The sequence below is a fragment of the Cupressus sempervirens genome, chromosome 5 (assembly GCF_028749045.1).
Source record: "Cupressus sempervirens isolate cs-2001-9-10 chromosome 5, ASM2874904v1, whole genome shotgun sequence".
Taxonomy (NCBI): domain Eukaryota; kingdom Viridiplantae; phylum Streptophyta; class Pinopsida; order Cupressales; family Cupressaceae; genus Cupressus; species Cupressus sempervirens.
The window spans coordinates 93,127,121-93,155,088 of NC_143122.1; the positions used below are offsets into that span (position 1 = coordinate 93,127,121).

The following is a 27,968-nucleotide window of genomic DNA, read 5'->3' on the forward strand; positions in this document are numbered from 1 at the left end:
GTGATGCTTCAAGGAGCGGAATCGGGGCAGTTTTGATGCAGGACCGTCATCCCATAACTTTTGAAAGCAGGAAACTTAGGGGCAGCGAGTTATTATATTCTACATATGATAAAGAGATGCTGGCCATAATGCATGCCTTAGCCAAGTTTAGACAATACTTGGTGGGAAATAAATTTACAATGAAGACTGATCATAATAGTTTGCGTTACTTCCTAGAACAGAAAGAGCTGAACGAAAAACAACAGAAATGGGTCAGCAAAGTCCAAGCATACGATTTTGACATTGATTATGTCAAAGGGAAAAATAATATAGTTGCTGATGCACTTTCCCGAAGACCCCCAGTAATAGTGTTGTACCATTTCCAAGGTTTCAGCAGATTGAAGATCCCAGCTTTTAGTGGAGTATTCTAAAAATACTCACGCTTGTCAGATTATAGATGGTATACTTCAGCATGATTGGTACAAGGTAATGAATGATATTATATATTATAAGAATAGAATCTACCTAGTACTTGAATCTAAACTTAAAAGGGATATTATGCACACTATACATGATGCACCTTCAGCAGGGCAACCTACAGGCAAATTAGAGAGAGATTCTCATGAAAGGGGCTAAAGGATGATGTATTGCAGCATGTTAGAGAGTGTCAGATTTGTCAGCAGAACAGAGCTTCCCCATAGGTTTACTTCAGCCTCTCCCTATTCTAGCTCAGAGGTGGGAGAGTATCTCCATGGATTTTATCACAAGGTTATCGAAGGTCCAGGACAGAGATTGCATCTTTGTGGTGGTAGACAGATTGACTAAGTTCGCACACTTCTTTGCTATTACTGCAATCTGGTCAGCCTCTCAGGTGGCTGAGTTGTTTTTACGAGAAGTTTATCATCTCCATGGATTACCCAGGACTATTGTGAGTGATAGGGACAGCAGGTTTCTTAGCACCTTTTGTCAGGAGGTTTTCAGATTGAGAGGTACAGAGTTGACTCCCAATACTAGCTATCACCCACAGACAGATGGTCAAACCAAAATAGTGAATAAATGGGTGGAAGGGTATTTGAGAAACTACATTGCAGGTCAGCAAAGAGCTCGGGCTAAGTGGATGTATCTAGGGGAGTATTGCTATAACTCCACGTATCATATGTCTATTCGAATGACTCCTTTTCATGCTCTTTATGACTACGAACCTCTCTCTTTCATTGATTTGGGTTTACAACACAGCAGGGCACGCTTAGCCAAAGATTGGATTTTGGATCAGCAGGATATCCTCAGAGCCCTCAAGGAAAGTATTCAACAGGCACAAAACCACCAAAAGTTATATACTGATTGGCATCATATTGAGCAAAGCTTCGAGTTGGGTGACATTGTTTATCTTCGTCTACAACCATAAAGATAGAGCTCCCTGAAGAGAAGTGGGTCAGAGAAGCTTAAACCCAAATTTTATGGACCTTATTGCATCACCAGGCGGGTTGGTGAGGTTGCTTACGAGTTGGGTTTGTCGGGTGATAGCCAAATCCACAACATATTTCATGTCTCATGCCTCAAGACGGTCATTGGCCAGCAGATTGTTCCTTTAGAGGGTTTGCCTCCACTTGATGAGGAGGGTAAGCTTGTTTTGGAGCTGGCTGACATGATTGAGACCAGGGAAAGGAAGCTGCGAAACAGGTATGTCATAGAATATCTAGTTCTTTGGAAGGACTTACCGTATGAGGACGCCACTTGGGAAGGTGAGTCTATTTTGCAACACCCAACATTGGGATTGCTTGAGGGCAAGCAATCCTGAGAAGGGAGGACTGTCATGTCCCCTTCACCACACTAGTGTTATGATCTAGGTTAATGTATCTCCACATCCGAATAGATTAATGGCATCAACAATCAAGATGCTTACTAGTCATAGAGGAGATTTATCTTAAGTTCATCATTTAATAAATTAAAAGTTCTTTGATAAAGTTACTTTATATTTATAAAGTTATTTACTTTATAAATTGATGTAAGTGACTACAGGACGAATTTGTTGTTTTATCCCACATCTCTTATTCCAACGCTTTTCCCTCACTTCAAGGTTATAAATAAGAGATAGCCTTGGGATTTGAATAGAGAGGAAATGATGAACGCAATATATGACATTTCTAGTTACTTTAATGTGACTAGTAAAAACTCTGAGGACGAAATCCCTCGAGTTTAATTTCTTGAGGAAGTTGGACGTCACCCCAACCGCTTATATTAGGGTTGTACATTTCAGACATGATTTCTAGCTGATGACAGTAACTTAGTACTAAGTTGGGAGCAGATTATTCGTTTTAGGAGCATAGCATTTGGAAAATCCTGCAACATTAATGTGGATGGCCAGTAGCTAATGTTAAAAGAATTCCTGATCGAAGGAAGAGGTATGTTGTCTCTGTTTAATGCATTGCACATCATTGCTTATTAGTAAGAATCACAGGTTCCAAAAAACCATTAGAAGCCAGACATCATAAGGAAATCACGGGATTAGAAGGACTACCAAATAAGAGTCTACAAGGATAGGAGTAATGTAACACTAGCGACTGGATGTGAAGGCAGAAGTAGGTTTCATGGTCTCCACAGCATATGCAGTGATCTTGTTCCCCTTCACGAGTTGAGACGGCTACCTCATTCAATCGGAATAGTAGTAGAAGGACGTTGCAAGGCAACTAGTGGTTGGAATGCAGGGATTGATGATGATTCGAAGGTTAACACAACCATAAATCTCGCCACAGTTGCTCACAACATCACCGGTATGTTGCCTATTTCCTTCTACATTATTTAATGTTGCCAATATTGTCATATTATCATTTGTATTCTGAGTACAAACTGATGAAATATCGCCTTACTGTCATAGATTATATGATATGTTGGGTGGATATTTTGCAACCGATAGTTTTGGGTAAAAATCCAGTCGCAAAATAGGATGACCAGCCACAGGATGTGACACAGTCTCTCCTACCTTAAAGGAAAGGCCCCCCCCTTCTCATCGTTCCTTGGATCAACTCAAGGTAAGCAAGAAGTTGAGAGATTTTATAAACAAGGTGTTTCCAATAACCTTTCTTCTTAACTTTCAAGAAAGAACTCGTGGAGCGAGTAATGGGTAGGGTGAATCTCTAACTACACTTCTATCAAGAGCTAGAAACAGTGATACCGATAAACTTTCACTAACTCAAAGGCTAGCCAAAAATATACCAGTTTGGCTCTAAGTCCGATCGTACTTCTATATGGAAAAAGTTTTACAATTAGGGCACAAAGACTCCTATAAGTAAGAATACTTAACTATTTTGCGAATTAAGAAAGAAGTATAAGCTACAAGCAAAGCTTCTAGCTATATATTTCCACAACCGCTCCCAGTCAAATCTTCGGCTTCAATTGCTTCTTAAATCACTATGTTCTTTTATTGAACACACAATAATAACATGAATTAAAAAAATAGACACAAATTATAGTCAAAGCTTCTAATTTGCTCTATCACAATTGCCTCCAGTCAAAGCTTCAAATCCAATTGCTTCTTTTATTCACTTTTCTCCCAAATTTGTACTACACAATCAAAGTTATGCTTGCACAAATGTGGCAGAGCTTTTTTACATACAACAAAAGATAATTTTTACAATGAGGGGGCACTCCTTTATATAGGCACAGGAGTTGAGAAAAAGGTGGAGGAAAAAGCGGGAGCAACTCAACCAACTTTGACCTAGTCTAACTACAGAAGAAAATAAAGGGTTACATGCAACTGCATATGCAACTCGCATTACATCTTTTTACATACACGTAATTTGCATTACATGTAATTACACTTTTTCATGTAATGCATCTTCTCCAACTACAAACATGAAAGAAGAAGAAAGAAGACGGAAGAGAAGGGAACAATTCTAAAGGACCTTGTACTTGACAATGCAATCCCAGATGATAACGGGATTGGGAGTTCTTGTTCCTTGTACTGTTGCATTCACGTTGATAACCATGGTCTTGCATCTTTTTGTAACCTGTGACTTTGATGAATTGTCTGTTGTCATGTGGAAACTTAATGTGATCCAATTTTTCTCGTTCAAGTTGTCGTGAATTCTCCTTTGTAGATTGGCACATTCTGGAATCTCTAACACATTGAAAACCTTCTTGACGATGTCCAGATGTAAACTCGGAATAACTTTCCATCAGCATCTTTAACCATTTTTTTTAAATTTTTTTTGCTATAAACTATTTCATGGATGGGAATGCGTGCAAATGGAGATTGCTGATTTTCAAAATGTGACTTGGGCTTTCAAGATGTCCTTGCACGGAAAATGGATTACATGTAAATGCAACATGTAACAAGGGATAAAGGATGAGATGGAAAGAAGGGAAAGATGCAAAAATATGGAAAAGCATGTATTTGCTCATGAAGGTTCGAATACATATGGAGAGGCGAAAATGATCTTTATAGACACCTTTAAGGAAAAGTAAGGTCAAGGTACATGGAAAAACATGCACATGACATCTTTTTGACTTTTCAAAAAATAACTTTTAATCAAAATCAGACCTTTTAAATGCAATTACAGTAAAACATTTCAAGTAATCGTGTCGTGCGAATGGAAATGAAAGGTGAGATGGGTGAAAACGGAAGTGGAAAATAGGATTACATGCATATGCGGATGACGAATGGGATGAAAAAAATGTAATCGCATTTCTTTGAGTGAGATGAAGTGTTGTGAGATGGAAATAGAAAGTGGAGTGAAGTGAAACGTGCTCAAGTTCTTGGGAAAGAACTTGCAATTTCTTCCAAATGGAGAAAAAACCGAAATGCAAACAAGCAAAACACAAAAACAAGCACAAAATAAACACATGCCTTTGGCAAAAGCCTCAAACATGTCAACAAGGAAACCACTTCACCATGCAAATTCAAATTTGGAGTTTGGGGAAATTCCAAAAGTGTGAAAAGGAGAGTTTTCATCCTTTTTAAAGGCAAAATGCACTTTTCATGGCATATATAAGGACAAATGGCAATCATCAAGCAATAATATGCATGGAAATAGCAAGATAAGCATAAATTGATAAGCAAGTTAGAAAGATTCCACTTACATGAAGATTAAGTGCCAAAAATGAAGGAGAAAGAGCCAAAATAGCAAGTTTTAGAGACTTAAGACTAAATTCTCCCTTAAATCCAGATTTTAAAACAACCTTTTGACTTTTTCCGCACTTATATGTAATAGACATTCAATGGTCGAATTTGACATGAAAGTGCCAAATAAATGATCTCCAAAGACAATATCATGTATTTAAAACTCAAAAAATTATCCCTCTTGATCAAAGGTATGGGCTGGAAATGCATTTTTTTGAGTTTTTTAAACAAAAACATGAGTTTTTTATGCAAAAATCTGAGCCGTTTTTGCAAAAACGTAGCCAAAAAATGCATGTTTTTGAGTCATTTTTGACTTGTGAATGCAAAAACGACTTCCCCAAATGCATATACATCAATCAAAATGCAAAAAATTGGCTTCAAAAAGCATAAAAGTAGATTAAAACCCCAATTTTCCAAGCAATTTAAGCAAAAACGTGATTCATCATGAAAGTTTCAAAAATGTTTTTGAGGCCAATGAATTCATTTTAGAAGCAAGGAAACTCATTGCCATTCAAAAACATTTCAAATGGAACAAATCCCATGCAAATCCATTGACTAAAACTCAATTTATGAACAAAAATGAAGAAATTTGGAGTTTTTCTTCAAAAATGTGCCCTAGATTTGGACTCCCAAAAACGTTTTTCAGCTCATGGAACTCATTTTTTATGGAGGCAAAATAATCACCAATCCAAAATGCCTTGAATGCAAGAGATTTCATTCAAATCCATGGAGAAAATCTTGAGTTATGGCCAAAATCGGATTCTTTGAGAGCAAGATCACATTTTCTTCTCAAAATAGGATATTTTCATGACCATTGCATATTTTAGAACATGTCTTCATGTAAAATTGGACCTTTTGAGGTCTATTACATGTTTTAAAATATGTCTTGATGCAAAATTGCACTTTTTGAAGTGCATTGCATATTGTAAAATGTGTTGATAGGCAAGATCGGAGCTTTTAAGGCCACTTACATGTTTCAAAACATGTCTCACATTTTTAATGCTTAAGCATAAAAACTCTACTTTTCGTGTCATTGCATCAAAAAGGTCCACTTTCATAAGTTTTTGATGTAATGGCATGAAAAGTATCCTCAAAAGTGAGTTTTATATGTAATAACATGAAAAGATTCCACTTTTCATAGTTTTTACATGCAAATGCACATAAAAAGTCCACTTTTGAGGACTTTAAGTCATGTATTTCACTTAAATTTATAAAAATGTCATCAATATGGGTCAAAAATAATATTTATGTATCATATTATTCAATATAACACATAAACATTAGTTTAAAGTGACATTTAAATAAGTATTTGATTTTAAAATCAAAAATTAAAAATGTAACTATATAGTTCTATAGTCACTTTAAGTGACAAATTAAAAAGTAACTCAACTTAAAATTATAACATAAAGTGCACTATAGTCACTTTAAGTTATAAATTAAAAGATAAAGTAACTTTAAAACATAACAAAAAGTGAGTAAAATGTTATATTTTCAAAAAGTGAATGTCAAAATGAAAATATAACATCATTTTATTAATTCGTGTTGTTGCACCTAAAATGTCCACTTTTGAGGTACTAAAACGGGCATAACTCTTAATTGACAACGCTGATTGACCTCTAGGTTAGACCGAATCAAAGGGAAAATCGAAAGACATGACATGAGCAAATCCAAAGGACTGAAAACAAGCAAAAGCAAACTCAAAAGCAAAGAACGGACTGTGAAGGCTTCAAAAATCAAGCAAAGGCTCGACAGAAAGCAAAACGAAAAAGACTTGATAAAGGCCTTCAGTAAAACAATTTGATATTTGAATTGAAAAGGATCAATCGATCAACATTAAACAATTGAATATCAAATTCAAGCTTAGAGAAACGCAAAACTAGCTTGAAAACTTTTCCTGTTGTTACCAACATTTTGTGGTGACAAAATGCACGACGACAATATGAATACTAAGTTCAAGTTTTGTCTGATCATATTTGGTGGAAACTCAGAATATTGTTGATTGATTTTATCACTTCATAACATTTGTTTTGATTAGTAGTGGTATAATATTTAGAGTATGCATACATACTGAAGGGACTAAGATTGCATGATAAGTGTTTGACAAAATATCTTAAATCCAACTCATAAATCATTGGTCAAAATTTGTAAAGTTTATTATGATCTCTCTCTCTAGATACCTCTCTTCCATTCATGACCACAACAAATAATCTGATAAACTTGTTCCCAAAGATTATGATAATGAATGTCACTCCCAATGATCACATCCATTTGTCGGAATGAAGGAATACATATCGCCTGATATTCTATGGAGCACCGGACATGCTTTTTTGGTAGACTGGTGTCACTTAGAATTCTTGCACTTGTCCCATTTTTGTTGTTTATTCTTACATCAGATTGATAGTGCAGATCACTTTGTTGGGGCCTAATTTCCAAAACACATAAACACTTAACACTATAAACACATATTAAATCCAAATTGATTCTACCCCATTTGACACAGAAATTAGAATGACTGTAGAAGTATTCCGTTTGCCCAATTCGGTCTTAGACGTTGACCATCATTGTACAAGCTTGATGCATGTGTATTATTCGTACATTAGGCTCCCCTACAAAATGTTATTCTTATGTCTTTAACCAAAACATATAATCCTCACAAAGTCTCAAATCCCAGGCTAGGCGGTCCCTGTTCTCATTGACCCCGCCCTATAGGGACCAGGCTATCCATCCCCATGGGGTCAGTCAAAAGTGAGCCGTGGGAGGCTAGGTTTGGGCCATTGATGGCAGGGATCAAAATGAAGTCGAGTCCCTAGCATTCTTGGTTTGATTTATAGGTATGTGTATTTAGTTGGTGCCCACCCAAGCAACTAGGGATCTGTTTGGGGGCAATATAGAATCAATAGGGAAATAATATGCCACCGCAAAACAAGACCACGATCTGTATGCAGTCAAAGATTGTGCAAAGTCGTTTCATAATGATCAGTTTGACTTGATCCTTCAAATTTCAAAAGGCAATATAAAGGGCCTCAACCAAGAGGAACTCCCCTTCTTTCTGGGGGAAGAGGTGCGTGTTGTTCGGGAGCACATTTCATCCAAGCTATCTCTCGAAGGAGCTGCGTCGACGCCAACTACTAGAGAAAGGGCAGTTGCTGGGTTTGTGGTAAGCTGCTTCAATGTTCAAAACTTCTTGTCAAATGACCACATCTGGTACAGTATAAACGTCATTTGTATTTGATTTCTTTATTACATTTGCAGTTTGGCTCTAATACCATGTTAAACTTCCAAAGATCACTGAAAATGTAGTTGCATTGTCATATGGTATATGCTTTCCAAATGGCAGCCATCTCTCTAATATAGGATGAAGTATAGATAGACATGTCTCTTCACAGGTCATGTCTATTCATTAGAATGTAATTAATATAATGACAAATAAATATCTCATATATTATATCTCAATTATATATATATATATATATATTTGCACTATAGTTTTTCCAACTAAAGCTACCAATCATTAACAATTGATATTTATAAGAATCCATTCATGCATTCCTGCACTAAACACATTCCTATTAGATATGAATATTTGAAGGAGCAAGTTGCTAACAATATTGTCAAGGTAGAATATGTTTGTTCAAAGGAACAAGTGGCTGACAATTTTACAAAACCTTTGCATCGGGATTGTTTTGATTATCTTCGAAGCAAGCTTGGTGTTCTACTACCTCATTAGATGGCACATATTAAGGGGGAGACCTTCATTGCTATATATTTTTCACAGATAAGCTTTGGTTTCAGTCTTATGGTCATTGATGTCAAAGGGGCAGTATGCTTTCAAGGGGAGTTCTATGTTTTGGTTCAGAAGTTGGTTTAAATATGGGTAGCCATCAATGAGAAAAGGGGGAGATTGTTGGGTGTTTTTGTCATTGATGTAAAAAAGATGGCGATCAAGATTTAATAAACATTAGAGAATTAAAATTGAGGTGTTTCAGCTGCTTGAGGTGCTTGACCAGCTTCAGCTGCTTGAGTTGTCTGCTTACCTACTTGCATGTGCTGGCATGTGTAATGAAGATGCAGAGAGAGATGTTCGAGCCTGTTTTGTTCACAATTCTTCGATGACTTGGATGCTTGACATATGTTCTCTTTGAAACTGGAGTTTCCAGCTACTTTAATACTATGACAAGTCTGTTTTTTAGTGCCCACGTTGACAAATTTCAATATGCTTGGGGCTGTTTTCTGGGAAACAGACAAAATAATTTTTGGTGTCTTAATGACTAGGAGCCCATTATCTGTCATTACAAACAGGTCGGGGCAGTTTTCTGAAGGAATAAAATGATTGTTCCAACGTATATGCGCAGCCTGGAAGCGTTACACATAAGGAATTAAAAAGCACAGCAGAGATGTGTCAGTTCATTGGTAACGTAAGTACAAGGTCTGTTGTGATGATGTGTTTGTTAGCTTGATTTTGTCATTCCTGTTGTGGCGTTTTTGTGTGGCGGTCTTCAAAATGGTCCTTATCCATCTAGGACAAAAACTAAAATATAAGTGAGATATATTTTGAAAATATATCACACAGAGCAGTGACAGAAAGTTTCATTTTTTGGAAAGAGACTTTTGGTTGTACATTACCAAGTGGCGAACATAGCAGTAACTTGTTGTCAGTTTTGTTTTTAACATGACAAGGGGCTGTTTGAGGGCAGATAACTTCAGATGCAGGGCAGTCTTGGCAGTCTTTTTGCACGTAACAGAAAAATCATATAGTTCTCTATTTTGTTTCTTGTGAAAGAAATGGGGAGAATATTAAAAAATGTTGTTAACTGAAAAAGGTGTATAATGTGTTTGGAATGCAGCGTTTATACATATAAGATATTGAAATAAGAAGTGGGTGACTGATGAAAGCGTAGCTTAGGAAAGTGCAAGTAAATTGACAACTAAAGTGGTATGTTTTATTGATTTGGAGCATTCAACAGAGCAAAAAAAGAACGTATGTTACCAGCGACATCAAGCTTATGAGTTGAAATTGAGGAAGCGTCATTCCGAATATAGATGCATTACCAAAGCATGGTGAAGATTCAAGGCACTGCAGTGAATTTGCTTGTTTTGTGAAATCATAAGTATTGCCTGTATTCAATGTGTTTTACCACCTCTTGGTAAAATAGGAGCTGAAAACTGGCTATAACCTTTACCCTCCTTTTTACTGATTAGTTCAAGTCGGAGCTCTCAGGAGGTTGCTGCCTCTACTCATTAACGTTGGAGCCTTAGTTTTTTTTGGGTAAGAAAAAGAGCTGCAGCTCTTATTGTACTGGATAGCAGCCCATTTGTTGGATATTAGTGATACTGTGGCCTTTTACCCAACAGGGTTTCCACGAGATAAATTTCTGTGTTCTTGTTGTCTATGCTTCCTCTTAAGTTGTTTACTGTTTAAAGTTTTAAAATACATCGGATTCACCCCCTCCCCTTCTCAGTACTTTTGTGGTTTTCATGTAGTTCAAGTTTGCATGTGTTTGAATGATCTTTCCCACTGCTGGTCTCAATTTTCAAAGATTCCGGAATTCGTCTCATAACTCAGTGAAGAACTGGATATATTTCTTAGTGCTTGTTTATTGACTTCCTTGCAGCTGTGCACCCCATTTCAAGGAGTCATATGCTTATTTTGGTGGAAAATGATTTATTGTTTAAAATCACCCCTCCTAGGGAGTAGTGTCATCCTTGCCTTGGCACATGAGAGCTGATTCTGGAGCATTCTATGCGTTGAGGTCTCTAAATGTGGTATCCAGGTCTTCTGAGCATGCCTATGAGATCCTAGTTTAAACAGTAGTCAAGAGTGATGTCTACCTACACATTGGTGAATCTGCACTTTGGTTTTCTTTATTCCAGCTTGATGTAGCAGACTTTGGTGATGCATTCCCTGAATATTTTGGGACTTGGTTATTGTGTTTATGAATGGTGATATGTCTGAAAAATTATAACAGACTTGTACCTTCTTGCATGAGAATTTTTTAAGGTGATTTCAAGGCATATCAGGCCCAGACAGCAGGTACATTTACTTGTTGAAGGTATTTCATGGTTAAGTTCTTACTTGCTTTTAATGCAAGTTGAATGACAAAGAATTCAGACTTTATGATCAACAGCTCCTATAGCCTTGTTTTTCAGTTTGGATGATATTTTAGTTGCTCTCCATTGATGTATGTTTGCATTGAATATTTGGAAAACAACGAAATATGATCGTTGCTTGCAATTTCTTTGTATTGGCCAACATTGCATATTAAACTTCACATCAACAAAGACAAAAAAAGAAGGGCACCGTATTATATATAACAAAGCCCTTTCGTAATTTGCATACATAATTTGGAAATTTAAAGCAAATGGCATTTTCTAAACATGTTGAGCAATTCAAATATACCTGCATGCGGAAATGATGCAAAGATGCCAAAACGATGCTCCCCAATACAAGACGAACTGCACATTTTAATAGACAGGCACAGAATGGACAGGATTAAACAACTTATGCTAATCAGAACACTATTAATTGAGATATCTGAATTCAATATACGTATATAGAGGCCACACACTACTCATCCTACAGACTAATGAAGTGTACCATAGGTATAAGACAAGGTTCTAATCATTGTATCTTGTGGAAATATATAATTTTGTGTTGCAAATACTAAAACACAAGAAGGGAGTGAAAAAAACCTATGGCAAGTTACATGTAATAAACTTAAATTATGTCGGTATTTTTAACAAAAGCTTTTCCATTGGTGACCTTGCATGCGGATATGATGCAAAGATGAAGTTGGTAATGGATTTCGGTGCAAGCTTTAGATGATGTTTTTCTTATATTTTTATTCTAGCATCATTTTTGGTGGCCTGTATTAATTTTGGGTACATATTTGGTGATAAGAAAATACCTTTGGTAAGAGCCTAGTTAATACATTATTTGTTAACCCTTAATGTTGCTATTTTGTACACTTGAGTTTCAGAATTATAAAAGAGTTTTCCAGCAACAGGACTTATTCTCATTTCAATTAATTTGTTTAAGTTTTCATAATTTCAATTTTCTATCTATACAGGTCATGGCATTCCATATGTGGCTTTAATTGAGAGAGAAGGCATGCAAATTCTATTAAAACTATAGAGCATAGTTGAAAAAATCTGCGGACTTGTCGCGGACTCGAACAAACTTACGAGTTCATAAGCAAGCCAAGACAACTCGTCATGGACTTACAAGTCAAGCCCAGAAGAGTTAGTGCATTGGACTATGGAATTTTTTTTTAAGAACTCATACATGGACTTGAGAGATCTTCAATAAGACTCTTGATGTTTGCTGAGAATGGCCAGCCAAGATTAACTTAGAAACAAATTACTTTTCATCACTTTTATGATTTGTAATACCGAACTCGCCAAGACTAGCCAAGTCTCAGCAAGTTCCGAGCAAACTGACCCTTGGTGAGTTCAAGGGGTCCAAGCTTGGACTCGACTGAGTCATGGGCAAGACAACCGAGTCTCAGGAAACTCGGCAAACGCGTTGAGGCTGAGATAGTTTTGATGCCCAAACTCAGCAAAAACTAATTTTTTTTCCAAATTAAGTCTCAAAATTTTAACATTTTTTGTATTTATGGTTCCAGAATATACATGAAATGTAATGTTTGATTCCCCATCTTTGCCTTCAAGTCAATCTCATTCTCTTCAGTTCAGCAGAATATATACATGAAATATAACATGTAGGCATAAGCCACATTTCAAAATGTGTTTTCCTTTATACTTCTAAATTACATTTCAAGAATATATTGTAAGGATGTTTGAGAGTGGTTTCAGATCTCTAGTAGTTATTGCAAATTCTAGGTTTTTGAAGATTTTATAATTTTTCAGACTTATCAAATTTCAGTAACCAGAAAGCTTCTAGCAGCATTCTCTCGCTCTCTCTATTTGGCTATCTTTATCTACCTTGAACTCTTGCAACTTGCTCTCTTTATTTAACTCTCTCTCCCTATCGCTCCTCCTCCATCGCTCCTCTCTCTGCCTCTCTTTATCTCGCTCTCTCCTCCCTCCTCCAAGATCCTCCCTCCTCCAAGATCTAGACCTATCTCTCTACCTCTCTCACCCTCAAAACCCTCTACAAGATGCATTACAGTGTTACCCTCAACCTTGCTTTGGTGTTCCCCAAAACCCCATCAAACTATAAGCAAGTAAAAGGTTAGTGATATATCATGATCATAAAACTCAGGATACATCTCCTTTGCTGCAAATTTTTGCATATTCATAGTTTAAGACACATTATGGCTGCTACATCATCCAAGACCTGTGTTAGATAACTTCGTAATAAGGATTCTTGCTCCTATTAGCAGCTGAGCTATAGACTTGTAGTTTTTGTTTGGAACATTTGATGCCATGGATTTCATATTCCATGAGCTTTGTATATATTTGACAATATTTATATATCAAGTGTGTTGTTTCCTGAAGCTACAATTTGTATATATAGTTTATGCTTATGCGATTGATGTAAACTTGTGTATGTGATCAAATTAGCTTCTATTTGATGATGCTATTATGTTCTTAAGGTTTATTTAATATAGGGTGTTTAGAAAAGTTTTAAATACTTAAAAATCTCTAAAACAAATTGGGTTTTTCTTTCACTTTGCCAAGTCTTGCCTAATTTAACCGAGTTTTTTTGTCATGTCCCAAGTCAGGTTAGCCACGCTGAGTCCAAGTCTGGAAACTATGGATTTGTTATTGCTCAAAACAGGTCTGTAGGATTTGAAAAAGGTAATGAAACAATATTAAAGCGATAAAAGTGATCTAGGTAATTTTGAAATTATTTATAAACTTATGCTGTTGTTATACATTTTAAAGTTTGAAACTATGAGTATGAATTATGAGATTTCGAAAATTGAGTGTTTGGAGATCATATGACATGTGTAATGTTTCAATTATGTCTCTTATGTTTTCTAAATGCATTGATTTCTTCTTCTTTTTTTGTAAACCTACAGGTTTTTCTTTTTTCGAGTCCTTTCCCAAGTATTTTCTGAGTTGGAGTCTGAGTCCAATTTTTTGGTCTGTTGAGTCTGGGGCGAGTCCGAGTTTTCCAACTATACTGTAGAATGCAGAATCTGCATGCTATCTGCTAAATTTAAACAGTTTAATTGCTTATTACTATTAATATACAGAAAATTAGATAAATAATGAAGTGCTCACCAATTAAGAGGCCATACAATTTTGGCAATTTGGAAATTTTGATGACTGCTACAAATGGTGATGCTAAAAGAGATACGGCAAAAGCACCTACAAAACATACAAAAAACAAAACTTGCCTTAGAAATTGAACACTATAGCATGAAATTTGCATTAACTATATTTTATTTTCTGCAATGTACTGAATCAAGAGACAGCAATGAGCATTTGTGAGCTGGTCAAGGCTTGGAGAAGCAGCTTGGCACCAACAAAGAAGAAATTGTGTATTCATTGTTAGATATCAACCTATGCAGAAAAGAAACAACTGGTTCAAGTCCCAAATTAATAATACCTCACAACAATAAACATGATGGCATATGCATCTTTAAAAATGATCTACTGATGATCTTCCTCCAATCTGTACCTATTAAGTTTGGATTATTGATATTGGTGGTTTATATACAAATCATATAGATGAAAAGGGTAGCCGTATTCAATTCTACCAACATGTACAGCTATTTTCATAAGAGAGTCTGTGATGACAGTATTATCATTCATTCAATGTTTATCAACACATCCACCACAATGAAAAACATCAAAAAGAAATCAGAACACTATAATGATACAAATGGAAAATGAAAGGGCTCGGCTTGATAGAATATGGTTATGTGAAATTGTTAATGAATGCATTGCAAAGATTTAAATTTGAAGTTATATACCCATAATTATTTATCTAGAAACTTAACCAGAAACTGATCACAAGAATTACCAACATTACATTGGCAAAATAATGCACATGCTTAAGCAAATTGTCAGTGTTAAAAGATAAAACAACAGTACAAATAAGAGAATAGCCAGATTCCCTTCCTTATCTATGCAGAATGTCTGAAACATGATAGACTTGTTGATTTTAAAAATTAATCCCCACAGCAATAGTGTACAGTGTACACCTGTAAAGCATTGTGTTAATCTTCCACATGGAAGTGATCCAAAGTAGACCTTGAGAATTATCAAATGTCAGTTGATTAAAGTAATCAGTTATAGTTCTTAAATCATGTGCCTAAACAAGAACTTAAGAGATCCTTTTAAATTGATTAAAAATTATGATAGAACTGGGCACGCTAGAGACATATAGAAAAATAAAAATCGGTGCACCAGATCTCAGAGATGATTCAAACATACTGGGATACATTGTTGGAATAACAAGCCCATATGGAAACAATGAGTCCTTCTAGTTTAAAAAGGAAACAGACATATACTTTCATCTCTTTGTGTCTGAAATTTGAATAATTGATAATCCTTGTTACAACATGTTTTCTCATTGTAAAGCATAAACATACATACACTTGGGTATAGTTAATTGCAACATCGATCTCTCAAACTAATAACAGTGGCCTGGGAATCCTCTAACACCCCTTTACAATTCTATGTCATCCTACTAGGTCCTTGTAGAGTAAACTAGTCAAAAAACACCCAGGGTTGCATTTTTGTTGTCTTCATCACTTAGGCTTGTAAACCGCAGCCCCAGAGTACTCTTCTTCCCAATCTATGAGTTAAAAACTTAGCAAAATCACCCCAATCACTCTTCTAGAGCACTCAACCAGTCAACTTGGAAAATGGCTATAATAGTACTCCAGAGTAGTTGTTGTCACTTGACATGGCCAATACCTAAATTTAGCACTCTCTCTATGTCCCTGTCACTTTCACCTTAGCAAACTCAAGCTAGGAGCTCACTGGAAGACCACTTTCACCACTAAAAAAACTATCTCAAACCCTCTACACACACTTTTCCATGAGTACAGCCATTTAACATACCAAACACTTCTAAGAGCACTCCAAGTGGCTTATTTCAACCTAAAACACTGGAAAACACATATCTGGCTCACACCTCAGCCTTTGTCACTTCTTTGACATTTAGACTTTTGTCAATAGACGAAAAATAGACAATGAATAATGAGTTCTTTAATTTCCTGTTCCATGCATAACCATGAAAGACTAACCAAACAACCCTTAAAAAAGACAAGCCTTACTAAAAACCGAAAAGTAAACAAGGCATCATCATGACACTCAACATTAGTCAGCAACAATTACATAAATAAACACTGGAAAATGCAAAGTTCACTCTTGTAGGGAACATACTAATTATCATACAGAGTAACCAAAGATATCATTTGCTAAACATAACATAAAGAAACAAAATGTTATAATTCCAACACGTTATAGTCTCACAATTATATGGTGTTTATTATAATTTGCAATGTATACAAGACCAAAACCGGTTCCTGATACACAAAACAGGTATCATAAATACTACTTGGCGATTGTTTACAATTGTGAACTACCAACACGTACCCATTGGGGAAAAATGGCTACACCAAATGAGATGACTATTATTTCAATGATTAATACTTCAGCTATAACATATTTACTTATGAACACCTCGAATACTTGCCATCTATACCCCTTACTAAAAAACGAACAAGTAAACAACACATCATCATGACACTCAACATTAGTCAGCAACAATTACATAAATAAACACTGGAAAATGCAAAGTTTACTCCTGTAGGGAACATACTAATTATCATACAGAGTAAGCAAAGATATCATTTGCTACACATAACATAAAGAAACAAAATGTAATAATTCCAACACAATATAGTCTCACAATTATATGTTGTTTATTATAATTTACAATGTATACAAGACCAAAACCGGTTCCCCATACACACAAAAAAGTATCATAAATACTACTTGGCAATTATTTATGATTGCAAACTACCAACAAATACCCATTGGGGAAAAATGGGTACATCAAATGAGATGACTATTATTTCAATGATTAATACTTCAGCTATAACATATTTACTTATGAACACTTCGAATACTTGCCATCTATACCCCCGCCCCCTGCTGCCACCCAACCCCCCTTGGAAAAAATAGGTATCCCACACAATTGCACAAAATGGGGCTCAAACACGACAAAATGAAAACAATCTACTAAGAGGGATGTGAAAACGTCTCAAAAGCATAGAACAGGTTGGAGTAGTCGTCTAAGACTATTGTTGTTGTAGATGCAAGAGGTGTTGGTTTGCCACCAACTCTTGCTCTCAAGATGCTTTCACCACGTATGCTACTTTCGTCACCTATCTCTTCATCCTCTCCAACTCACGATCTTTTGTCATCAAACCCTCATCCATTGCTGCCAACTGGAAGATCTTTTTAGCTAACTTCAGCTCCTTCTCAGCTAGCTGCTCCTGAAAATTGCCAAGGTCTTTTGCAAAAAAGTGATACGAGAATCCTCATGGTGTAACTATGCCATAATTTCTCTGCTTGCTCACCCAAGGGCTTCCATTCTTACTAAGCTTGGAGGATAGCCAAATCCTTTGGGATAGTAGGCGCATCAATGCCAACTATGAGCAAGTTATACTACAAGAATAAGTCTCTAAAGCACAACTCCATTCCATGGAGCTAGCTGCTCCTGAAAATTGCCAAGGTCTTTTGAAAAAAAGTGATACAAGAATGCTCATGGCGTAACTATGCCATAATTTCTCTGCTTGCTCACCCAAGGCCTTCTATTCTTACTAAGCTTGGAGGATAGCCAAATCCTTTGGGATAGTAGGTGCATCAATGCCAACTACTAGCAAGTTATACTACAAGAATAAGTCTCTAAACAACAACTACATTCCATGGAGTGTTCAAAATAGCCGACCACAGCAAACTCCAACTTGGGGTTGTGGAGGATGCCATGTCTCCCTCATCTCTAGTGTCTACAACCAAAAACAACCTCTTAAGGTGTAACAAAAACAAATTCACGCCATAAATGCCAAGCTTCACTATAACATGTGCACCACTAGAGGGTCATGGTCGATGTCCATATCTCCCTTTACTTCCCTCTTTAGACCAATAAAAGTGGCCATATCCTCCAACTAATGGATGTACCACTAGATAGTATCCATGAGGTCATGAAGGTTTAGACTTCCCAATTATACAACGATAGCCTCCCAAAAGCTTGATTATGAGTTTGCTCCTCTAACTGGCTATGAAACTGGAGTTGTACTTTGTTGGCTCACTAGTTTTATTGGCTCAAGTATCAATATTAGCAATGGTTCCTCTGGCAGTTACTCAAGATCTAATGATGGTCCTAATAGTTACTCCTGGCCTAGCACCTCTTGTGCTTAGTGTAACTCACCATCACTTGTCATAACAATAGCTTCTAGAAGTAACCCAAGAGACTTGATTGGTGGGGCATTCAATGAAATCCCCAGTAGTTGCAACTATGTTGTCATGTCCCCCCTTTAGTCTAACTAGCATAGTTATGTGAGTTAGCTTATCATGGGGGTCTTGTAGGCTAGGAGTTGTGGATAGTGACTCATACAGGATATTCAGTTACCGGGCTTGACTTTATAGGCAGTTGGGAGCCAGTTGGGTGCAGTTCCTTGATTTTAGGGGGTATCCCTACATTTTAGGAGAATGTGGCAGTTTCCAGATGTGAGGTTCCACGGGACCATTCCATGGTTTCAGTTTCAGGATGACAGGGTGTGTTCCCTAGTTTCTAGGAGCATCCCTAGTTATTGGGAAGGGACTGCCAGTTGACCCATCTCGTCCGATATTAGTCACAGACAAGTGACATGGTCAGTTTCACGTTTATTTGGTTGGTTTGGTCTTTCAAAGGCAAAATGGAGAATATTTTAATATATTTAAATATTTCCTAAAGATTTAAATAATTTATAATAAGCCTATTTATATAGACATTTCGGAGTAATAAGAGGAATATGGCTTCATTTGATCAGATGTGCCCTTGTGTTATAGCTCGTTGGAATCATCTTGAATTATTATAAACTATTTTCACTATCCGGAGACTTTTTAGCATAATAAGTAATGACATTTTAATAAAGTAATGTTTTTCCTATAGCCTGGACGCCTTTATTTGGAAAAATGTTATTTTATTATTAAGTGCAAAGTGTAATCTCATTTAGGGTTCGATTTGCAATTGGGAGGAGTTATAAGGAGATGAAGACCTAATTGTTCGTTATCTTTTGGCATTTTGAAACTTATGAATCGTGAAATTGCTCTGGAAGGGCGATTTTGTGGCTTGGGACGAAACCCTCAAGTCTAGACTGTTGGGTGCAAACCTCAACAGTTCTTGGTGATTGGAGTTGTATTTCATTGCATTCAGATTAACAGGGGAGGTGGTCGATTTATCTTGGCATTACCATTTGAGTGGAGTAGGGCACTTGTAGCTGGGCGGCCAACTTTTGGCAACAGGCATTTCATTGCAGCAGCTCATGTGGGGGTTGGAGAAGGTCTTTTCTTCATCATTGAACACCATAGCTTTCCTTTGGCATTGGACGGTTCATTGCAGCAATTTCTTTAGGGTTGAATGATTCTCAAAGCATCTCCATGCAGCCGGTGTTGGTCCCTATTTAAGACAGTATTGTATATTGGCAGTGATCTCTTTGAAGTTAATATATCAAGTTGTTGGTTGGTTCGGGTATGTACTATTTCAGAATTCAGTAATCATAAAATTTGCAGCATATGTTTACATTTCTTAAGTGCTATTTATTTCCTATTTGTTATGCAATTATTTTATTTCCGAAAAATCCCAGAAAACTGAAAAAACAAGGAAAAGAAAAAAAAATTCAAAATTCAGCTAAGATCATTCAGTGGTAACAAACACTAGTCATAGATTCAGATTTTGAAATAAATGGTAATTTCTATGGTCACCGGAATTGGGAATCTTTCAGTGGCATCAAAGCCTAGTTCTTGCCAACCTATGAATTTTATTGACACTTCTATGCATCCGGGTAGACCTGAGATAAACAAATTTTACACACGCAAGAGAGCTCAACTCGAGCAAGGGTTTGGAATTGAACAAGAAACTCTTATGGCACATGAACAGAGAGGTGTCAAACAGAAGACAGAGAGATGATGCGAACTCTCATCACTACACAACCCAGAATAGTTCACACCTTGGAAAGGTTACAGGGTACCTTGAAACGGATGGAGTTGGATAGACAGAAAGGCAAGCATGAGAAATAGGGGCAGAGCATATCAGTTTTAGTCGCAAGAAGTCATCATAGTCATAGATCCCACACATCAATTGGGAGCTTCCTTCCTTCCAACAGACAGACATGCCCTTGTACAACAGTTAGGGATAAACCCCTACTTCCGTGGTTTGTACTAGGTGAGCGGCCAGCACAGGTAGAGCCACCCGAGGTGGGATTCTAGGATTCAGTTATGGCAGCCACAGATGAGTGGAGATCCCTACCTTCGGAGATTAGAGATGCTTTTCCTCTTCCCCAGTATTGTGCACAGTGGAGAGATGTTGCCAGGTTCAGAGGAGAGGGGCCATATGCCACAGCAGTACAATGACCTTAGTAGAGCTACTAGGAAGATCACATTGGCTACATATGATGGTACTAGTGGTACAAGTGCACAAGCTTGGGTGCACAAGCTGGATATATATCTATCTTTGAGGCCCATGCTTAAGCATAATGCTATTCAGTCTGTGGTCTTGCATTTAGACGGGGTTGCCTATGACTAGTGGCACCATGGATTGGTCACCCAGGATCACGCCATGGTTCACTCCTATGCAGAGTTCACTAAGTGTCTCATTACTCGGTTTGACCGTAAGGACACAGAACTCTACTATAGGGAGTTGGTGCATCTTAGACAGATTGGACATGTAGAGGCATATATTAATGAGTTCCAGCATAGTGCAGTTATGGTACCTAATATGCCTCTGAGGCGGAGTATGATGTTATTTATTGAGGGACTGCAGGATAGGCTTAAGGGATTGGTATGTGGTTTCAAGCCAGCCACTCTCAAGGATGCCATTGATGTGACATTGAGACTAGACACCAACCCTACTTATCAGATAGATAAGAAGCCAATCAGAGACTTACGGCCTCCATAGAAGGCCAATACCTCACAGAATAGAGGTGGACCATTAGCTAGACCTCTCAGGATGGACCAGGAGACGAGGAATGATTTGAGAAGGAAGCTATGCTTCTCCTGTAAGGAGCCATGGGAACCCAGACACCGTTGCCTTGGTAAAGGAAAAGTTCATTTGATTGATGTGACATCCGAGATGGGAGATGAGGAGATTCCTGACACTGATACTGAGGATATTTTGGAGGAGATTGAGCAGGAGGATTCGCATTTGGAGTTAGACACTTCTGAGCCCTTGGCGTCAGTTAAGGTGACTATGGCTACTCTATCCAATTATCCTAGATTTCACGCATTTCATTTGAAAGGAACACTTCAGGGCCAGTGGGCTATGAGCTTGGTAGACATAGGCACCATGCACAATTTTATTGATCAAAAATAAGTGGATAGGCGTGGGGTGCAGTATGAGGTGTTTGTTGGTTTTGGGGTGAAGGTTGCAGATGGCGCAGTATTGGGTTGTACTAGGAGGATTCCTTAGCTTACCAGTCGGATGGGGGATTATACCTTGACAGATGATTTCTATGTACTCCCACTAGAGGATTATGATGTGGGTTTGGGCTGTTGTGGTTATAGGGTATTGGACGGTACATTATTGACCACTGTCGTATGCAGTTAGAGTTCCTTTCTAGAGGGAAGAAGACTATCTTGAGGGCAGCATCAGATGGTGAACCTAGGGAGGTATCTTCTCACAGGATGGAGACTATCATTAAACATGATGACGTGATTTGGGCTACACCTTGTTATGTGAAGTCAAAGACACCTACACCTTAGGATGGCAGGGCATTTCATGTTGATATACAATCAATGATGGATTGGCATGGTCAGGTGTTTGGTGATATACCCCTGGGTGTACCTCCTAATTAAGGATTTGAACATGGGATAGAGATGGCGGACGGAGCTAAGCCAATAATCACCGCTCCTTATCGTCATCCTAGAGCATACAAGGATGAGATTGAAAAGACCATTCATGAATTGTTAGACATGGGGTTCATTCGCCCTAGCTCTAGTCCTTTTGCTTCTTCTGTGGTACTGTTTAAGAAGGATGGGACTCTGCATATGTGTATAGATTATAGGGCCTTGAACAAGAAGACAATCAAAAATAGATAACCCATTCCATGCATTGATGAGTTGTTGGACGAGCTTCATGGAGCTATCTACTTCTCTAAGATTGATCTTCGTTCAGGCTATCATCAGATACGTGTGCGGGATGAGGACATACATAAGACTGGATTCCATTATCACTATGGGCATTATGAGTTCTTGGTGATGCCTTTTGGTCTCACAAATGCACCAGCCACTTTCTAGTCATTTATGAACCATATCTTCAACAAGCAGTTGAGGAAATCGGTTCTACTATTTTTCGATGATATCTTGATTTATAGTTGTACTTGAGAGGATCATCTCAGACACCTAGAGGAGGTACTTAGCATCATGGAGAGTCTGTCTATTTGCTAAGCTATCCAAATGTGAGTTTGGACTCCATGAGATTTCATATTTGGGCCATGTGATCAATATTGATGGAGCGAAGGTGCATGAGGAGAAAATCCAAGCAATTCGGGATTGGCCCTATCCCAAGAACATTATTGAGTTACGTGGATTCCTTGGTTTATGTGCATATTATCGGAGGTTCGTGAGGGGATTCTCTCAGTTAGCAGCACCTTTGACAGATCTCGCAAAGAAGGGAGCCTTCAGATGGATACAGCAGGCACAAGGAGGCTTTGATAGAATCAAGGAGGTTATGAGCACATGTCTAGCTTTAGCACTCCCTAATTTCTCGCAGCCTTTTGTACTTGAGTGCGATGCTTTAGGTGAGGGTATAGGGGCTATTTTGATGCAGAACAGACATCCCATTGCCTACGGGAGTAGGAAGCTGCATGATAATGAGGGGTTGTATTCTACCTATGATAAGGAAATGTTGGCTATTGTGCATGCATTAGTCAAATTCAAACAATATCTTGTTGGCAACAAATTCATGGTAAGAATAGTCTAAAATATTTCCTTGATCAAAAAGAGCTCAACGATCATCAACAAAAGTGGGTAAGCATGATTCAAGCCTATGATTTTAACATAGAATTTATTAAGGGGAAGAAGAATATTGTTGCTGATGCACTTTCTAGGAAACCTTCACTTGCTGCCCTATGTTCATTGAGTGAGATTTCCGCAGATTGGAAGCCCCAACTTTTAGTTGAATATTCCAAAAATCAGCATGCTAGTGAGATCATGGATGGATTGGCACAAGATAATAGATACAGGGTGATTGATGATGTCATCTACTACAAAAACAAAGTCTAGCTTGTTCCTAAATCACAGTTAAAGGGACAGATTTTACATGTTCTCCATGATACTCCTACAACAGGGCACCCCGGTTATGGTAAGACATATAGAGCGATACGAGAGAGATTTTCTTGGAAGGGTCTCAAGAATGATCTCTTACGCCATGTTCATGAATGCATGACTTGCCAGCAAAACAAGACAAAGCATACTTTCCAAGCTGGTTTATTGTAGCCCTTGCCTATATCGAAACAGAAGTGGGCAGGAATCTCTATGGACTTCATTACAGGTCTTCCTCGAGTGCAAGGGAAGGATTGTATTTACGTTGTGGTGGATAAGTTGACTAAATATGCCCACTTCTTTCCGATTGCAATTGATTTCACAGCATCCTAGATAGCTGAGTTATTCTTCAGAGAGGTGTTCAGACTCCATCGTCTCCCTTACAGCATAGTGAGTGACAAGGGCAGCAGATTCTTGAGTTCCTTTTGGCAAGAACTTTTCAGGCTCATGAGCACAAAGTTGACACCTAATACCAGCTACTACCCTCAGACGGATGGGCAGAAGAAGATAGTTAATAGGAGGATTGAGGGGTATCTGCGTAACTATGTGTCGAGGCAGCAAAAAGCATGGGTGTGTTGGTTGTATCTGGGTGAGTATTATTATAATAATATGCACCACATGTCTATTGATATGTCAGGGTGTGTTCCCTAGTTTCTAGGAGCATCCCTAGATTATAGGAAAGGGACTGCCAATTAACCCATCTCGTCCAGTATCAATCACATACAAGTGACATGGTCAATTTCATGTTTATTTGGCTGGTTTGGGCTTTCAGAGGCAAAATGGGGAATATTTTAATACATTTAAATATTTCCTAAGCATTTAAATAATTTATAATAAGGCTATTTACATAGCCATTTCGGAGTAATAAGGGGAATATGGCTTCGTTTGATCAAATGTGCCCTTGTGTTATAGCTCGTTGGAAAGGTCTTGAATAATTATAAACTAATTTCACTATCCGGAGACTTTTTGGCGCTATGAGTTATGACATTTTTATAATGTTCTTCCTATAGCTTCAACGCCTTTATTTGGGAAAATGTTATTTTATTATGAAGTGCAAAGTGTAATTCTCATTTAGGGTTTCATTTGCAATTGGGAGGAGTTATAAGGAGATGAAGACCTAATTGTTCATTATCTTTTGGTATTTTGAAACTTATGAATCATGAAATTGCTCTAGAAGGGCGATTTTGTGGCTTGGGACGAAACCCTCAAGTTTGGATTATTGGGACGCAAACCTCAATAGGTCTTGGTGATTGGAGTTGTATTTCATTCCATTTAGATTGACAAAGGTGATCAATTTTTCTTGGCATTATCATTTGAGTGGAGTAGGGCGCTTGCAACTGGAGCGGCCACCTTTTGGCAATAGGCATTTCATTGCAGCAGCTCACATGGGGGTTGAAGAAGGTCTTTTCTTCATTATTGGACGCCATAGCTTTCCTTTGGCATTGGATGGTTCACTGCAGCAATTTCTTTAGGGTTGAATGATTCTCAAAGCATCTCCCTACAGCTGGTGTTGATCCCTGTTTAAGACAGTATCGTTTATTGGCAATGATCTCTTTGAAGTTAATATATCAAGTTGTTGGCGGATTCAAGTATGTACTATTTCATAATTCAATAATGATAAAATTTGCAGCATATGTTTACATTTCTTAAGTGCTATTTATTTCCTTTTTGTTATGCAATTATTTTGTTTCCAAACATTCCCGAAAAACTAAAAAAACAAGGAAAAGAAAAAAGAAATCAGAATTCAGCTAAGATCATTCAATGGTAACAAACGCTAGTCATTGATTCAGATTTTGAAACAAACGGTAATTTCTACGATCACCGGAATTGGGAATCTTTCAGTGGTATCAAAGCCTAGTTCTTGCCAACCTGTGAATTTTATTGACAATTCTATGCATCAAAGTAGAGCTGAGATAAACAAATTTTACACACGTAGGAGAGTTCAACTCGAGCAAGGGTTTGGAATTGAACAAGAAACTATTATGGCAGATGAACAAAGAGGTGCCAGAGAGAAGAGAGGCAGATGATGTGAACTCTCATCACTACACAGCCCAAATTAGTTCAGACCTTGGAAAGGTTACAGGGTACCTTGGAACGGATGGAGTTGGATAGACAGGGAGGCAAGCATGAGAGACAGGGGCAGACTAGAGCTCTGCAGGACAGTATTCCAAATACTTTTGTAAATTTGGTTGGATGAGAAACTTTGCAACTAGAGCTCCGCAAGACAGTATTCCAAATACTTTGGTAAATTTGGTTCGCCAAAACGAAACAATTACCTTGCACCCATTATCCAATACAGTGGACTTACGCAACTACCAATCATAGCAAATCACCATTGCCTTCAAATAAGGCTCAAACTCATGCACATAAAATAGAGCAACCTACATAGCTTTGTCAACCTACACATGAATGAGGGTTATCTCTCATTGATTTTTCTTGTGTGGCAATCACTTCTGCTCAATCTCTCCTAGGTAAGAATATCCACAATAATGATATCATTGTCAATTGACTTCCCCAATTGGATTTGAGGTCAAAAGTTCTTTCCCTTTCTATTTCCAATCACCATAGTGGGTGTTGATACTAGGTGGTGACCTTTAGCTTCAACTTTATAATCCAGTTGAACGTTAGGATAATTGCTCTTCCTCAACTATCTTGGATTTCCAAAACTGATTTTTCACCATGCGTCACCTACAAAAAAAGGCACTATACCAATGATACCAAATTTCTTGTGCCAAATTGCAATCACAGAAATACACCAAGTGCTTGTGTGCCAACAATCTTTGTAGTTTTCAATGGAAATAATGTAATATCCTCTTTCTAAATAAACTAAATAATAATTAAAAAGATTGAATAATAAACAATAAAGAAAATTAAAATATAAAAATAAATAAATAATAATAAATTATAGATTATAGTGTACTATAATTTCCATGAAAGACTTGGTGAAGAAGACATCAATAATAAAACATCGTAACACACAAGCAAAATGGTGATAAAAGAGAGGAAGGTAGGCCATTGATCACTATCAAAGAAGTCAATAGCCACCACTGAACCTATAAGAAGTTGAAAAGTCAATCTTGTCTATAGTAAGTCCACATCGAAGATTGAAATATATATCAAGCCTTGTATTAACATCACTACAAAAGGAGCCAATAGTGGCATGTTGTGATGGTTAAGTTGTTGAGTTGCTATCCTTGCCATCAAGGTTCAAATCTAATGGGGATGAGGTCCCCCGTTTGTGGCCTCACTGGTTCATAGCTCCAAGTCAAAAGCGATTACCCCTCTTAAAAAAAACATCACTACAAAAGGAGGTTATAGAATAAAGAGCATCGAGTACGTACAACTAACAACTAGGAGGAAGAATGACTACATCAAGAATATAATCTGGATATGAATTACTTCAGCCAATTAGAGAAAGGTTTGATCCAAAAAGTCTTGACACGTTGACAAGTCTGGATGTGATTAAAACAACATCAAAGATGATAGACCTTGAAGTCAACTGACATAGTAAGGATCTAATGGAACTAATAAATGAATAGTAACAGCTCAATATCCTTAAGGAGTATCACGTGCCATTTAGAGACAGCGATTGCAATTAACATGGAATGATATTATGCTGTGGTCAAATGACAGCAATCAAATGTAAGAAATAATATGATAAGGATCCAATTTGTCGGGATCGGTCATTAAGATAGAGATGTTCAAGCATGATACAATATGCATTACTATTAATCAAAAACTAAAGTCAAGTTCTTATATATTAGTTATAACCAATTACATTACTTATGAAAAGGTGTATTTTAATTATGGAAGATGTGAATGGAAGATGTGATAAAGAAAATACACAAATGGTATGGGATATGTCTCCCCCAAAAATGATTACTCCATACAATATGATTATTGGGAGAGATATATAAGAAGATTGATTTCAGACAATAAGCACCATAGAACAAGAAAAGGAATTATACTGATAGAGAAGAACATCAAATAGGAGCTCATAATATACCTTGATGCTGGTTACACCGAATAGGGAATGCGGAGTAATTTTTACAAGTGAACTTCGTTAAAAGAAATCTTTTATATTGCTGGTAAGCATCTATGAACTATAATGTTTACCTAATAGTAAATCTGATACTTTATTAAGAACACAGAGCTATCGTATGATCTATACACACATGCGCACATTAATGGAATGGAAATGGAACAAATTATATATATAATTTGCATATTTTAATGAGAATGAAATCAGAGTTATATCAGTTACGTTGTAATTCATATCTGACTATGTGCAAAGAACTGATTACGAATATTTTGGATAGATGATAAATAAATTATCTGGATTGTATTTTCTTAAATTATAAGTGTCTATATATGCACATGCATGTGCCTCACCCCGTAAGCAATCAAGAAAAATGTAGGAAGC

At 37.2% G+C, this 27,968-nt stretch overlaps 1 protein-coding gene across 2 annotated transcripts in view; it reads right to left on the reverse strand.

Moving 5' to 3' along the window:
- Positions 1 to 27,968, reverse strand: part of ALG12 (homolog of asparagine-linked glycosylation 12) — a 342,508-nt gene that overhangs the window by 236,724 nt on the left and 77,816 nt on the right. For both annotated transcript variants that reach the window (XM_089828760.1, XM_089828761.1), the window contains exons 5-6: positions 14,288 to 14,374; positions 11,496 to 11,551 (exon numbers count right to left, since the gene is read on the reverse strand). In XM_089828760.1, coding sequence (XP_089684886.1) covers positions 11,496 to 11,551; positions 14,288 to 14,374 — 143 coding nt within the window. The remainder of the gene's footprint in view (positions 1 to 11,495; positions 11,552 to 14,287; positions 14,375 to 27,968) is intronic.